We start from the raw sequence: 13613 nt of genomic DNA, 5'->3' as shown, positions 1-13613 counted from the left end.
CTATTGCAGCCGGCTTGTTGCACCTGCCTCTTGCTCTGGCCAAGACAATGGCGGTTGTGTGAAGAAAGAGTAATGGTAGATGCCACTATCTGCTTGCTCACGTTAGATCTCTGCCTGTCAAGCAAGCAAGTAGTAGCAAGGATGAGAAAGAGGATGAAGAGCAATAGCTGGTGGCAATGGTGATCATTGATGGAGGGGGCCAAAAGAAGGTGGCCCTTTCTACACCTAAGGGTTATCCCAGGAAAATGTAGGGATTGTCCCTGCCTGCTCCCAGGATCCCCTGTGTGGCATTTGGATAAACAGGAATGATCCCAGGACGATCCCAGGATATAGGGCTGGTGTAGACATGCCTGCCCGGTGTCTTGCCCAACAGCCTTCATACCTGGGGCTGGCACTGTATGTAGAGAGGTTTGTAATCTGTGCATGAAACTAGTTTGCCTATTGCACTGCACATCCTGTTTGTGAAATGCAAACTGCTGCTGATGTTGGATTTTCCTCCTTATTGCCATGAAAACAATCGTTCAGTTGCTGGAATTCCTTAAAGGGCTGCCATCTGGGTTGGCTCAAGGGACGTTGGCCCCATAGTCTCCCAGGAGCTCATCCCTTGTGTAAAAAGAGGGTTTACTCTTCGCTGGCTGCTCGGGACCGGCTGCTTGTTTTGCTTGCTTTACTGGTCTATATTAGTCCTGAAATCTGTTGATCCAACTCCCTACTCCCCATCCATCTGCTTCCCCATAAGGAGGAAAACAATAAGTTTGGCTCAGCTCCCAGCCATGGCATGAAAAAGATGAAACCCTAGCTACAATATGAACCACATGGCACTGGCTGGCAGTAAGGGTGTAATCCTATATTTAAAAAAAGGCCCACACAATTCCCAACGTTCTCTAGACAGTCATGATGAGAGTTGTAGGTCTTTTTTTTGTTTTTTTGGTCTAAACATAACCTGGATTACATCCTTGTAGTTCAAGCATCAGCAACACTGCTCTTAGGTATTAGGTCTTCACCTGACCTTGGCCAGTTGTGCTTCCATTTTCAGTCAAAAGTGAAGAAAATATTCTTCCCTTTAGCCTTACTTAGGCCGTACGTTTCTTTGAGCCAAGAGTTATGTTTTGATTTGTGTTTATATGGTGCACCCCAAGAGAATTGTGGCTTCTTTGTTTGGACTGCCCTGGAGCTTTTGTTGCTGTATAAGTTATTAAGATGACTCTGTGAGAGAGCAGATGGGTAACACAAGGATCTTGATCTTGCACAGTGTCTGGAGAGAGGTTTGAGACTTTGAGCAATTCAGCTATTTTGAATAACAGTGTCAAGAGGCAGGGGGAGTTAAATACTAAAGTAAGGATGGGACCTCTGAGGTAAGGTTACAACAGCTGGGATTGTTTAGCTTGGAAAAAAGAAGGGTAAAGGGAGACATGATGGAATTGTACAAAATTATGCATGGTCTGGAGAATGTGGATAGGGAGACACTTTTCTCCCTCTCTCATAATATTAGAACCTGGGGTCATCCCATGAAGCTGATTGGTGGGAAATTCAGGACAGATAAAAGGAAGGACTTCTTCACACAGTGCATAGTTAAACTATGGCATTCGCTACCACAAGATGTAGTATCGGCCACCAATTTGGATGACTTTAAAAGGGGTTTGGATGAATTCCTGGAGGAGAAAGCTATCAATGGCTACTAGTCCTGATGGCTGTGTGCTACCTCCAGGATCAGAGGCAGTAAGCCTATATACCCAGTTGCTGGGGAACATGGGCAGAAGGGTGCTGTTGCACCATGTCCTGCTTGTGGCCATTGTGCTGAATGGGTCCTTGGTCTGATCCAGCATTACTCTTCTTATGTTCTTATGACTTCTGAGAGGAACCACACTGGCTGATGCCACATGTCATCTGAATTTCATACAACAACAATAACAACAACAATAATCTGTGCATGTGCAAAACAGTGGGAACCAGGAATACTAGTAGGTTAATTTGACATTTCCATCTCAGTAAACTCATGCCCTTTCTTTCTTTCTTTCTTTCTTTCTTTCTTTCTTTCTTTCTTTCAGTCACGGATATTGCTTTTTTATTCAGAGATGTGAAATAGCAAAGCAGCTTGCAGGAGTTAAGCATGCAAATCTTGTTATTTGTGAATGGATTTAATCTAACCTCCTTCTTTCCTTCACCTATTCCCAACAGCAAATAGAATCTTCCTATGCCTGGTCTGTAGACTGGAACAGCTATCAAATTGGGAGCGGTTACTTTGCTTTAAACCGTAGTTGGGGAGCTGTATTTGGGAATGCAATGCATCCACAGTCTGAGAAGCGTCTAACCACAATGTGAATAGGGGAAAACAAATGTTAGTTTTGCACTTCTTGCGGTTTCAACATGAATCTCATTATTTTGTCTTCAAGACCCAGCTCATGAAGATTTGAGGATCTCTGAAGTGTAGATTAAAAAAAAAAGGCTACAGAAAATATATCATATGAGAAACTAATGGTTCAGAATTATTTGTTTAATAAAAACTAATTTCAAGTGTGTTCCTGTTGGAGATTGCATTATGTGGTTCCAAACCCATTTCATAATGTCTGCTTGGCAACGAAGGCTGAATTAATGATTTTTAAGGGTAGAATAGAATAGAATATTTATTTCTTACCCGCCTCCCTCTCTGGATTGAGGTGGGGAACAACATTAAATACAAAATGACAATTAAATGCATAAACTGGTTAAAAACATATAAAACTGATACAATATTAAAATAACAATTGGACATGTTAAAAAACACCTGGGTAGGCCTGGCTATGCTAGGTTCAATACATTTTCCCAAGAGCTGAAAAATGGGCTTCTCTACTGGCAATGTACTCTCCCCAAGGATTTCACTTATCATAAAATTGGGGATCAAATTGTAGGTTGTCACCACCTTAGCTATAGTTTTAGAATGCTACAGGAAGGAGCATGATTCTGGCTAAAATTGAGTCAGGCTTTTGTACTAAATACAGGCTTTTGTAATGTATATATATATTGTGCTTTTATGGTTTGAAATTTTGTTTATGATTTTTAATGTTCAATGTTTTTAATCTTTGTAAACCTCCCAGAGAGCTTTGGCTATGGGGTGGTATATAAATGTAATAGATAATAATAATGTGCCTCCTACCCTTTCTCCCATTATCTGACCACTGCATTGAATCCCAAGATCTAACTTGGGTTACCTGAACCTGGTGCCCTTGTTTTTGGGCTACAACTAGGGATGTACAGATTTTTTCAAATCTATTCTGTCAGGTGTCTTTTTTTTCTGTTGTCAACTCATTGATGGAATTGGATTTTTTTTATTATTTTTAGAGATGTACAAGAATTTCATCCCTGTTTGCAAATGTATATTTATACAAGTAACTCTGTTCCCAAAGTAAAAAAAAAAAAGATTTGCAGAATCCATGTTACTAAGAAAAAGCTAGTCTATTGTGAAATCTGAAATCCAAACTCATTTGAATCCATCGTGGATTTCTTTGACATCCCTAACTACAATTCCCATCAGCCAGCATAGTCAGTGGTCAGGAATCCTGGGAGTTGTAGTCCAAAATATCTGGAGGGCACCAAGTTGGAAAAGGCAGGTCTATTTCAGTGCACAGTTCTTCTATAATAATAGAAGAGAGTGTGTGTCTGTCTCTCCATGCATAGTTGGTTTGGTTTGCTGATCTATAATAATAAAAGGGGATGAATGTCTGTCCATTTTTCAGCGCCATAGCTCCTGGACTGTGAAACCGAGGCATTTGAAACTTGGTATGCATACTAAGGAGACTCTAAAGGTGTACACTTCTGTGCTATTTTTTTTTACAACACGTTAATTAATTTTAATTAATTTAAATGTAACATCTCTAGTAACATCTTTGGAACAAGGGGCAGATTTCCCTAACCAGCACATAGGTTTGTGGTCCATACAGTCCAAAGCCATGAGAGATGAGTAGGTTGAAGGACAGAGTTTTACAACTGCCTCCCATGCTGTTGGGCAGCTCCTCTCAAGTGAATGGAGCTCAAGTATAGGGGTGCACCGGGGCAGGGGCCATTGCTGGGGGTGGCAGTGGCCGTGACTTCACTCAGTGTGTTCAATGCTGATAGCTGTGTCAGTTTGTTTCAAGGCTTCGTTGCATCAAACGAAGGGGTTTTCCAACCTGTGCAGAACCGGATCTATTCGCTAATATGAAATTGCCTTACGTGGTGAGCCACTCTAATGGTCTATCTAGCCTGGTATTGTCTTCTTTAACTGGCAATAGGTCTCCATGGTCCCAGGCAGAGTTCTGTCCAAGTCTTGCTACCTCTGATGTGGTTTAAAGGTCTGAGCCTACCCGTAAATCATGTGCTCTACCACTAAGCTTAGCTCTGTGTAAGGGCATGTTTGCATGATTCAACAACAACTGAATGATCTCAGATGCCCATTGATCTTCTTGAATTCCCTACCACATGTTCCTCTCCAATATTTTGATGAAGCTCTTTTGAGGGTCTCCCTTCAAACACACATCACTGAATCATTTTTCATCTGTGGGCATGTAGGTATTTATGAATGGGTGGCAACGTAGAATTTGTTGTGCAGAAGCTACTTAAATGTCATCCAGCACAGCCACGTACATAGAAGAAACCAGTCAGGTATTCTGAAATAGCTGATGGTCCTAAGATTTCATTTGCTACCTACCTGGCGACCCAATACACAGCAGTCCTTTCACTGGTCAGTGTGTAAGAACTGAATGGATGGGTACTGTCCATGAGCTTATCCCTTGAATCCATGGACCATCCATGAATATTAGGCAGCAGAGTCAAGAAACAATTTCCCCTTGTATCTCCTTCTGCATTTGCAGGTGAAGTTTGAAAATCAAGGAGATAACAAGGGGGCATGATGTTTGTTAAGTAGAAGCTTCTTGCAGAAGTGATGAACTGAAGGAAGTGGGAGAATCAATATCATTTTATAAGACGTTTTGCTCTTCCTCCACTAGGAAGGAGTGAGCAGTAGCAGAAAGCAGAGATCAATAATTCACTGTGATTCAATGTTGGAAAATGAAAGCCCTCAAAGTACACTGTCCTTCCTAGTTAGTACAAATGTTCATGGAGCCAGCATCAAACACAGTCTTTCCCAACCTAGTGTTCTCCAGTTGTGCTGGAGTGCAACTCCATGAGCCCCAGCCAGGGCCCAATGTTGGGGAAGGTTGATTTCACAGGTACTTAGTGCATTTCCTATGCTTTACCCATCTGCTCCAGAGGATCCCCTTGGAGTGGAAGTATGGAAAGCAAGAAGACGTGTTCCACTCATTTTTGATTTCCCATTCCAAAGAATAGGAGGGGTGCTTCCTTTCCACCCCCTTCCCAATTGGTTCCCTGAGTAATGTTCTTTAGCAATGCCCCAGTGTGACAACTCTGGAGCATAATATAATTCTCAGAAGTGGCATATATCTATATCTATATCTATATCAAACTGAAGTACTTTGGCCACATAATGAGAAGACAGGATACCCTGGAGAAGAGGCTGATGCTAGGGAAAGTGGAAGGCAAAAGGAAGAGGGGCCGACCAAGGGCAAGATGGATGGATGATATTCTGGAGGTGACAGACTTGACCTTGGGGGAGCTAGGGGTGGCGACAGCCGACAAAGCTCTGGCGTGGGCTGGTCCATGAAGTCACGAAGAGTCGGAAACGATGGAACGAATAAACAACAACAACATATCTATATCTATATATCAATAATCATAATGTGTACAGAAAGCCTGCCTGTGTTTCTTGTGCACATAGCTAAATCCTCATTTCCCCCTAACTTTTGCATTATGATATCAATTAATAAAATGTAAAGTTCAAAAACCAACCCCCAAATTAAAACACACATACCCCAATTAACATAATATATCAAAGCCAATAACTGCTAAATCCCCACAGCTGCTTGATTCCTAAACAGATCTCTTCTTTATCTCTGTTCTGCACTACCTTGTCTTCGCAGTCTGTCCACCCTCACCGGTGCACAAGGATTAAGCCAAGGTGCTGAGATGGATAGCTATGGGCTCTTAACTTTTATAGCCTGCAGCCTAATATAAAAAGCACACCAGCCTTCTGTAACGAGTTTCTTGCCTGCCAAAACTGCCTTGGAAGCTGGTGTCAGAGATATGAAGGTCCTGATTCTCCCTTGCCTGAGATTCTGTGTGCAAGGAGGCATGGCATGTTCAATCCATCAGCACATCCCCGTAGCAGCTGCCCGTACACCAGGATGGATGTGGTGACACAATTGCAAACAGGAAATGTTCCTTGGAACAGCAAGTATTTTTCTCCACCATCACCACCTAGACTCCCTTATGCCAATAGTTGGAAGGTTTCTTGGTTCAGGGATTATCCCCAAAGGTATATATAGGGTACCAGTCAAGCTGACACTGGAGATCCGATTCGACGTGCTGGAGGAGAATCGCCCTGCTCTCCTCTTTTGTCAGCAAGACTGCCCTTCAATGCACCCCCGCCCCAAGAAGGGACATTCTGCGACATAGTGCAAGGACAGCAATACATGGGGATGGAAGGGTGGTTTTATCCCATGTGGAGAAAAAATACTGCACTTTCCCTGCTCCAGAAAAACACAGAAAATGGAGGGGAAGAGGTGAGATGACTGCAGAACAGGCACAACATTGTGTGAGGGTCACAGTGCAAAACAGTAAACAAGGCAGGATGAAAGTGCAATAAAACGCTGGTGTGATGGAGCCCTGTGATAACTGATATCTCTACAATAGTGATTCCATACAATTGGCTATGGTGTGATTGAACTGTGGTAGAGGGAAACATCCCCCTGATGACAGGATGCTGCCCTTCCTGATTATTGCCCATTACAGAGATCTCACAAAATAATTAAAATATTTTAGAGTACATTTGCCTTATTGCTCATGGTTATTCATGAGCTGCTCTCCATTAACCTCTTAACTCCAGGGCTTCCTCTTGCCATAGAGAAATATCTCCCTGAATATTTTCTGGCAGCTATCTTAAGAATTTCTTCTTCTTCTTCATGTTTATTTGTGAGAAAGTTGTTTTGGCAATGGGGCTGAGAAGATGACTGCACCAAATGGGAACTGCAGCTCTGACATGCCAAAAAGTGGGAGAAAGAATCAGGACATTGACTGGGGATGGTGTGGAGCTGCATGTCCAAATGCAGCTCACTTTCCTGAATGTATGCCTGGTCCTCTAAATCTCAGGGGCTGGCGGAGAGGTTAGAAAGTGGGGGCCCTAAGATAGCATGGAAAAAGGGGCCTGATAATCCAAATTTGAAATGTCTGGAGCAGTGCAGTTTTGTGGAAAAGGTGCTATTTAGAGTTGCCATTTTGCGCAAATAGTGATTTACATAAAAAAACTTACAAAAATTTTTTTTTTTCAAAATGGTGGGTTTATTTATTTATTAATTAAATTTATTTACTGCCCCATAGCCAAAGCTCTCTGGGCAGTTGCAGGTGAACGTGTAACTGCTGGGGTCAGGCAAGTAGCACATGGGCAGGCACGGGTGAGTTTCTCCATCCCTACCTGTATTAGTTTGTCAATTAGGAATTAAAGTAAGTCAGGTCATAGGCCCCCAAAATGTGTTTTTAAAATCATGGTTTAACGCTGGCATATGAGAAACATGTTTAGAGAGAAGAATGCTTGTGCGCATGTATAGAATCTCTTCTTGCAAATCTGAAATTGGGCTTGCAGACCTCCTGCTTCTTCCGCTCGTTTTTCCGTCACAAAATAGACCCCCTCAAAATCTGACTTTTAAAAAAACAAACAGAATATGCCACAATCTCCTGCTGTGTGCAGGAAAAGCAGTGGGATTAAAACAGCCCCTGAATGGGCTATGTGGTCTTTGTTTACATCCTCTTACCCCTCAGGGCAGAAGAGGAAGTAATGAGGGGCAAATTCTCAGGCGGAGAAGCGGTGGTAAGGAAATGGGCATAAGCATAATCACCCATGTGATTATGCTCTTACATACAGAGGTTCCTTTTTGGGGTGTGTGTGGGGTATTTTATTACTTTCTTCAATTCTGTTTTTCCATTTCCCAACCCACCCTTTCTTTCTTTCTTTCTTTCTTTCTTTCTTTCTTTCTTTCTTTCTTTCTTTCTTTCTTTCTTTCTTTTAAAAGGGTCATTTTCTCCAGGTATATTTACCTGTGCAACCCTCTGAAACAGCAGCCTCCTGCTAATTATTCTGACCTTTGTATAAAGATGGATCCTTTTGTGGCAAGTGAACACCAGTCTTGTCACTTCCTATGCAAATTGAGACCATCAATTATATCCAGAAGGTCTTGGAACATTTCATCTTCCCTTTCTTCCTTTTTCCAATCTGCAAAGGTTTGCACACAGAGCAGGAGCGCCGGGTATTTTTTTTTGCGGAGGCCGAAGCAAACAGATGTTGAGGGTTAAATCTCAGCAAGCCAGAGCAGTTACTCATCCAGTTTTCCTTTTGGTCTTTCTGCCTTATTTTTCCAAAATTATTTTTAATTAGCTTCTTCTACGTACCCCCAGGAGTTGGCTCAGTGATCAAGTTTAAAGGTTCCCATTGCTGTGGTCCAGAGGTCAAACTAATCCAGAGAAAAGACTGCAGTAAAATTTGCCATTGATGCATCGTGTTCCACATCCCACCTTTCTGACATCCGCCATTGCAAGATACTTTAGAGGGAGATAGGAAAACACATTTCCCTCGCGTTTCTTTTTCAACTAGTAAGATTAAAAACTTGATAGATACTTCTGTTTTCTCCCCATGATGAGCTTCCTTGTTGCTGTAGAGATCCACATAGAATAATATAATAGGAGAGATACAAACAACATTTGCTGGGATTGCAGGTCAGCATGAGTTCAACCATGTAATATACAGCTTGGTCCATGATGCGAACACTCTCCAATCCTAATCATGTTTACTCAAACGTTACCCCAGTATAAGCGGTTTTAGGATTGCAGTTTAGCATATATATTGCAGCTTTCCCCAACCTGGTGCTGTCCAGATGTTTTGGACTACAACTCCCAGCCTTCCACTCTGTTGACCAAGCTGGCTGGAGTGGATAGGAGCTGAAATCCAAAACTTCTGGGAAGAACCAAGTTGAGGAAGGCTGGGACATTGGGGCCATCCATATGAATCCTCCTCACAAAGGGATTTACAAGACAACAACAACAACAACCTGCTGAAACTACACCTGCCCTTTCACCTGCCCTCTTCATTTCCGTGCAAAAGAGGCACAGCATTTCTGTGCCCCTTTCACAGGGATGTGAGAATTTCAGTGGAATGTCTCAGTGTGCTTCAGGGCTTCAGGGCTTCCCTGACTGTAAAGAGGGGGCCGAGGGTGGTAGTGGCGGCGGTGGCGGTTATCATGCTCTGTATTTACCGTTTTTACTCTGTACTGTCTTTGCAGCCTCTTTGGCTGCTTGAGTTTTCTGAAAAGCCCCCCAGGGGACGTAACCAAGACTTCTTCCCTTGGGGCTTTCTGGTGCTGCTGCCTGCTGAGTGAGGCATGTTTTGTAGGGGTTTGCACGGACCCCTCGCTCCGCTTCACTTCCAAATCCGCCCCCGCTCCGCCCATGCCCGCTCCGCTCCGCTGCGGAGCTCCGGATCCGGATCGGAGCTCCGTTCCCCCCCCCATAGGCTTGCATTAAGCTAAGAAAGTATACAACTTTTTTTCTGTGAAAGTTAGAAACCTCACGTTTGGCACCATGACACCTCATGGAGGTATACGCACGCACGCCAAGACTCAAGGCAATCCCATCATCCCCTGAATTTTGGGGAATTTATGAATATCCAACACCCCATTCACACCCCTTTCGATAGCTCCGTCAATTTGCACGTTAAAAACCTCAAACTCACCACCATGATAGCTTATCCAGGGACACACACGCACACCCAGACTCAAGGCAGTCCCAGGGAAGGACTTCTCCCCTGAGTCAAAGCCAGACACACACAACATCCCTGCGAGGCGGGCAGGGGAGGAGAGAGGGAAGGCAGGCAGGCAGCAGACATTTCTGGGGGCATAAGGAAGTGAGCCAAGGATAAGCCAGTAATGCATATAAAATGGAATAAATAAATAAATAAATAAATAAAGGAGGGGTGGAATTAAAAACAGCAGTGTTGCTGAATAAACAACAAGAAGAACTTTTTTAAAAAGGCTATACCTGCCCAGGGGAGGGGGAAGCAGCTGCCAGTTCAAGTCATGAAAGCCATTGCTTCACCACGAGAGCTGAGGAGTAGAGCTCTCACTTCAACTCATGATAGGCGTTGCTCCACCGGGTTACTCTCTTTGGAGGGCTCTAATTGCCCTCCAAGTACAGGAGAGAGTGGGGGCACATCCACATGGGATGCCCTAGGGGAGCTCATCCCCTTGCACCACATCTTTTCAGTTGTTCCCCAAAGTTAGGGTGGGTAGCAATGCTGTGTTTCTATCTCTTATTATTGGCTTAGTATATGATTTCAGGTTGTGTTTGTGCATTTGGTGGGGCTACTGTTTTAAAAAACACTGGGAAAAGTCCGTTCAGACTAAGAAAGAGAAGTTCCCAGAATCCCAAGTTACCTGTTTTGCCTATCCCCTCCTCCAACTTTGGGATCATGTGATCAGGACCGGGAGTTGACTCTGCCCCTCAGCCCTTCGGAAAAGGTATTTTCCCGCCGGTTTTTAAAAAAATTCTAGCACATGAACCACAGCACACAGAGAGCTGAGAGTAGTCTCAAAATGACCCCCATCCACGACTCTCCAAGCACAAGAATTTTCAGAAAGATAGCTTCAAAAACAACACAGTTATCCCCCTTTCTTTTCCGCAATGCAATCCTATGGGCGAAATGTTTCAAGATGGCGATCGGATCGGACCGCAGAAACCGGAGCGCTCCGAAAATGGGCGCTTCTCTTCGCCTTGCTTCTAGGGGTCCGCTGTCCGCTTCTACTCCGCCTCTGGGCAAGGCGGAGCAGGCCAATTTGCTCCTGCTTCTGCGCTTCTAATCGGAGCGGAGCACATGCCTAATGTTTTATGTTCTTGTTAGAATTATAGAATAGTAGAGTTGGAAGGGGCCTATAAGGCCATTGAGTCCAACCCGCTGCTCAATGCTAAAAGTTGTTAAAAGTCTGGAGGTGGATGCAGAGATGGAGGAGGAAATGAAGAAGAAGAAGAAGAAGAAGAAGAAGAAGAAGACGACGACGACGACAACAACGACAACAAAGCATGCCCCACTCAGCTTTCAGGCACTCAGCATGCAGAAGTGGGATAAAAATGGTAAAATAAAGAGGTCACCCACCACCACCACTTCTCAATCACCTCTTTATAGTAAGGTTAGCACCCCCCCAATTATGGAAAGGCTCCCCGATAAAGCCCGCCTGACACCAACATTGTTATCTTTTCGATGCCAAGTCAAGACTTTTCTTTTCTCCCAGGCATTTAACAGAATATGTTGAGTTTTAACTAACTCCAGAACTATCTTTGGTCTGGCTGAGAGTTTAAAAATTGTTTTAAATGTTAGCTGTTTTTATGTTTTCATGTTTTTAAATTTTGTATATTGGTTTTTAATGTTCAGTCTTTTAATCTTTGTAAACCACCCAGAGAGCTTTGACTGTTGGGCAGTATATAAATGTAATAAATAAATAATAAATAATGGACAATGGGTGGGGCCAAGGAGGTGTGGGGCCGCAGGGGCAGGGGCAGTAAGCAAGTCCTGCCACCCCATTGGACACATGCAACTCATTTATGAATGGGACTATAGAGGCTCCTATAACTTCCAGGTTTTCACAGAAGATGAATTCTGACAATTGCGGCTTTTACTGTCACAGCAGCATTATAACCTGACAGCCCAAAGAGGTCAGGAAGAGGTCAGGGGTGAATTTCACATGTTGCTTCAAACTAACCAGCCAATTCTTCCCCTTCAGGCTTCTAGTCAGTTGTACAGTAATCAAAGATAGATAAATTTTTCCCTACCCTGTGCCTGCTTACCCTTCCCTGTACCTGTTGGCATTCTCTTCCCCTCCTTATTGTTTTACTATGATTTTATTAGATTGTAAGCCTATGCGGCAGAGTCTTGCTATTTACTGTTTTACTCTGTACAGCACCATGTACATTGATGGTGCTATATAAATAAATAATAATAATAATAATAATAATAATAATAATAATAATAATAATAATAAATCAGTTTACGTGCATGCATGTGTGAATGAGGCCCCAAAACAGTTCTAGGTCTTTCTTGTGGAATAGGGGCAGGCAACCTGGTGCTCCCAGATGTTTTTCATTACAACTCCCATCAGCTCCAGCAAGCATGGCCAATGAACAGGGATTATGGGAGCTGTAGTACAAAACATCTGTGGGATACTGGACTGGGGTGGGAGAAGAACACTATGTTTAGTCTCTTTTAGGGCTCCATCCATGTCATTTCATGTTGTCTTCACATTTGCATCCAGGCATGAACAAGTTGCCTGGCTCATTATGGGCCTCATAATATTCATCTGTGTTCATTACTTGCTTCCATGTCTCCACCCCTACTTAAGTCACAATTACATCCATGCACAAAACATGGACATAAAAGCCCATGAAAAAGTTAAGAGTCCCAGGCTCTGGGTTATTTGGTACTTTTGTTCAAAGCTTTCTCTAATGATTCTGTTTTGTCCCACCACAGGGAGCGTTTGTGTGGCGCAATCTGTCAAGATCCCCCGAGAGCCCAAAGCAGGAGAGTTTGATAAGATCATTCGGCGCCTCCTGGAAACATCCCATGCTCGAGCCGTCATCATCTTTGCGAATGAAGATGATATCAAGTAAGAGGTTCATGGTTTGGTTTGAGGGACTGTGTGGGAAGAAGAGAACAAGCGAGAGAGTGAGTGAGTGAGTAGGTGGGAGAGAAGGGCAAGGACAGTGGAAGGCAGCAAATGGAACAGAAAGCTCCAAGGATGCATGCTTTGATGCTCACAGAATGAGTGTGCTTATGTGTGCGTTCATGAAGGTGGGCAGGACATCAGGGTCATTGTGTCTTCTGGGTTTTGCATCTCCCTTCTCTGTTTTCTCAGGTTCCTCAACACCCACAGGGCTTCCGTCTTGCCAGGATTTAGTCTCAGTTTATTGGCCCTCATCCAGCCCATTACTGAGTCTAGGCACCGGTCCAGGACCTGCACAGCCTCACCTGATTCAGTTGTCACAGGGAGATAGAACTGTGTGTCATCAGCATACTGATGGCATTTAGCTCCAAATCCCCTAATGACTATTCCGAGTGGCTTCATATAGTTTTTAAATAACATTGGGGACAAGATGGTACCCTGAGGCACCCCATAGCTCAATTGCCAAGAGGCAGAGAAATGGTCACCCAATGTTATTCTCTGAAAACAACCCCGTATGTAGGGGTTGTTCTCAGAACCACTGAAACACATCCCATGGAGTCGATCAGGAGGGTACCATGGTTGATCTGTTAGCTCAGTATTATACAGCTAGATCTAAGATACATCCACAGCGAATGAGGGATGGACGAATGAGCAATGTGAGATTGCGAGGATCTTTCAAACATCATCTTGCTGCTCTACTCTAATCATGTCCCATTCCGATTTGCAAGTTTGGCTCACTCTGCATGAATGAGAAAATTTCACAAATTGAGCAGCTGTCAAATGGGAGATTTGCAGAAGTTTCCTCCTTAAGCTGATTTAGACTAAAGA

General features: G+C 43.5%; 1 protein-coding gene across 1 annotated transcript in view; it reads left to right on the top strand.

Annotated features, from left to right (window-relative positions):
* GRM4 (glutamate metabotropic receptor 4) overlaps positions 1-13613 on the top strand; it is a 274422-nt gene that overhangs the window by 137340 nt on the left and 123469 nt on the right. The window contains exon 3 of the mRNA XM_063141407.1: positions 12593-12728. Coding sequence (XP_062997477.1) covers positions 12593-12728 — 136 coding nt within the window. The remainder of the gene's footprint in view (positions 1-12592; positions 12729-13613) is intronic.

The sequence above is a fragment of the Elgaria multicarinata genome, chromosome 1 (assembly GCF_023053635.1).
Source record: "Elgaria multicarinata webbii isolate HBS135686 ecotype San Diego chromosome 1, rElgMul1.1.pri, whole genome shotgun sequence".
Classification (NCBI taxonomy): Eukaryota; Metazoa; Chordata; class Lepidosauria; order Squamata; family Anguidae; genus Elgaria; species Elgaria multicarinata.
This window is presented reverse-complemented; position numbering and strand designations above follow the sequence as displayed.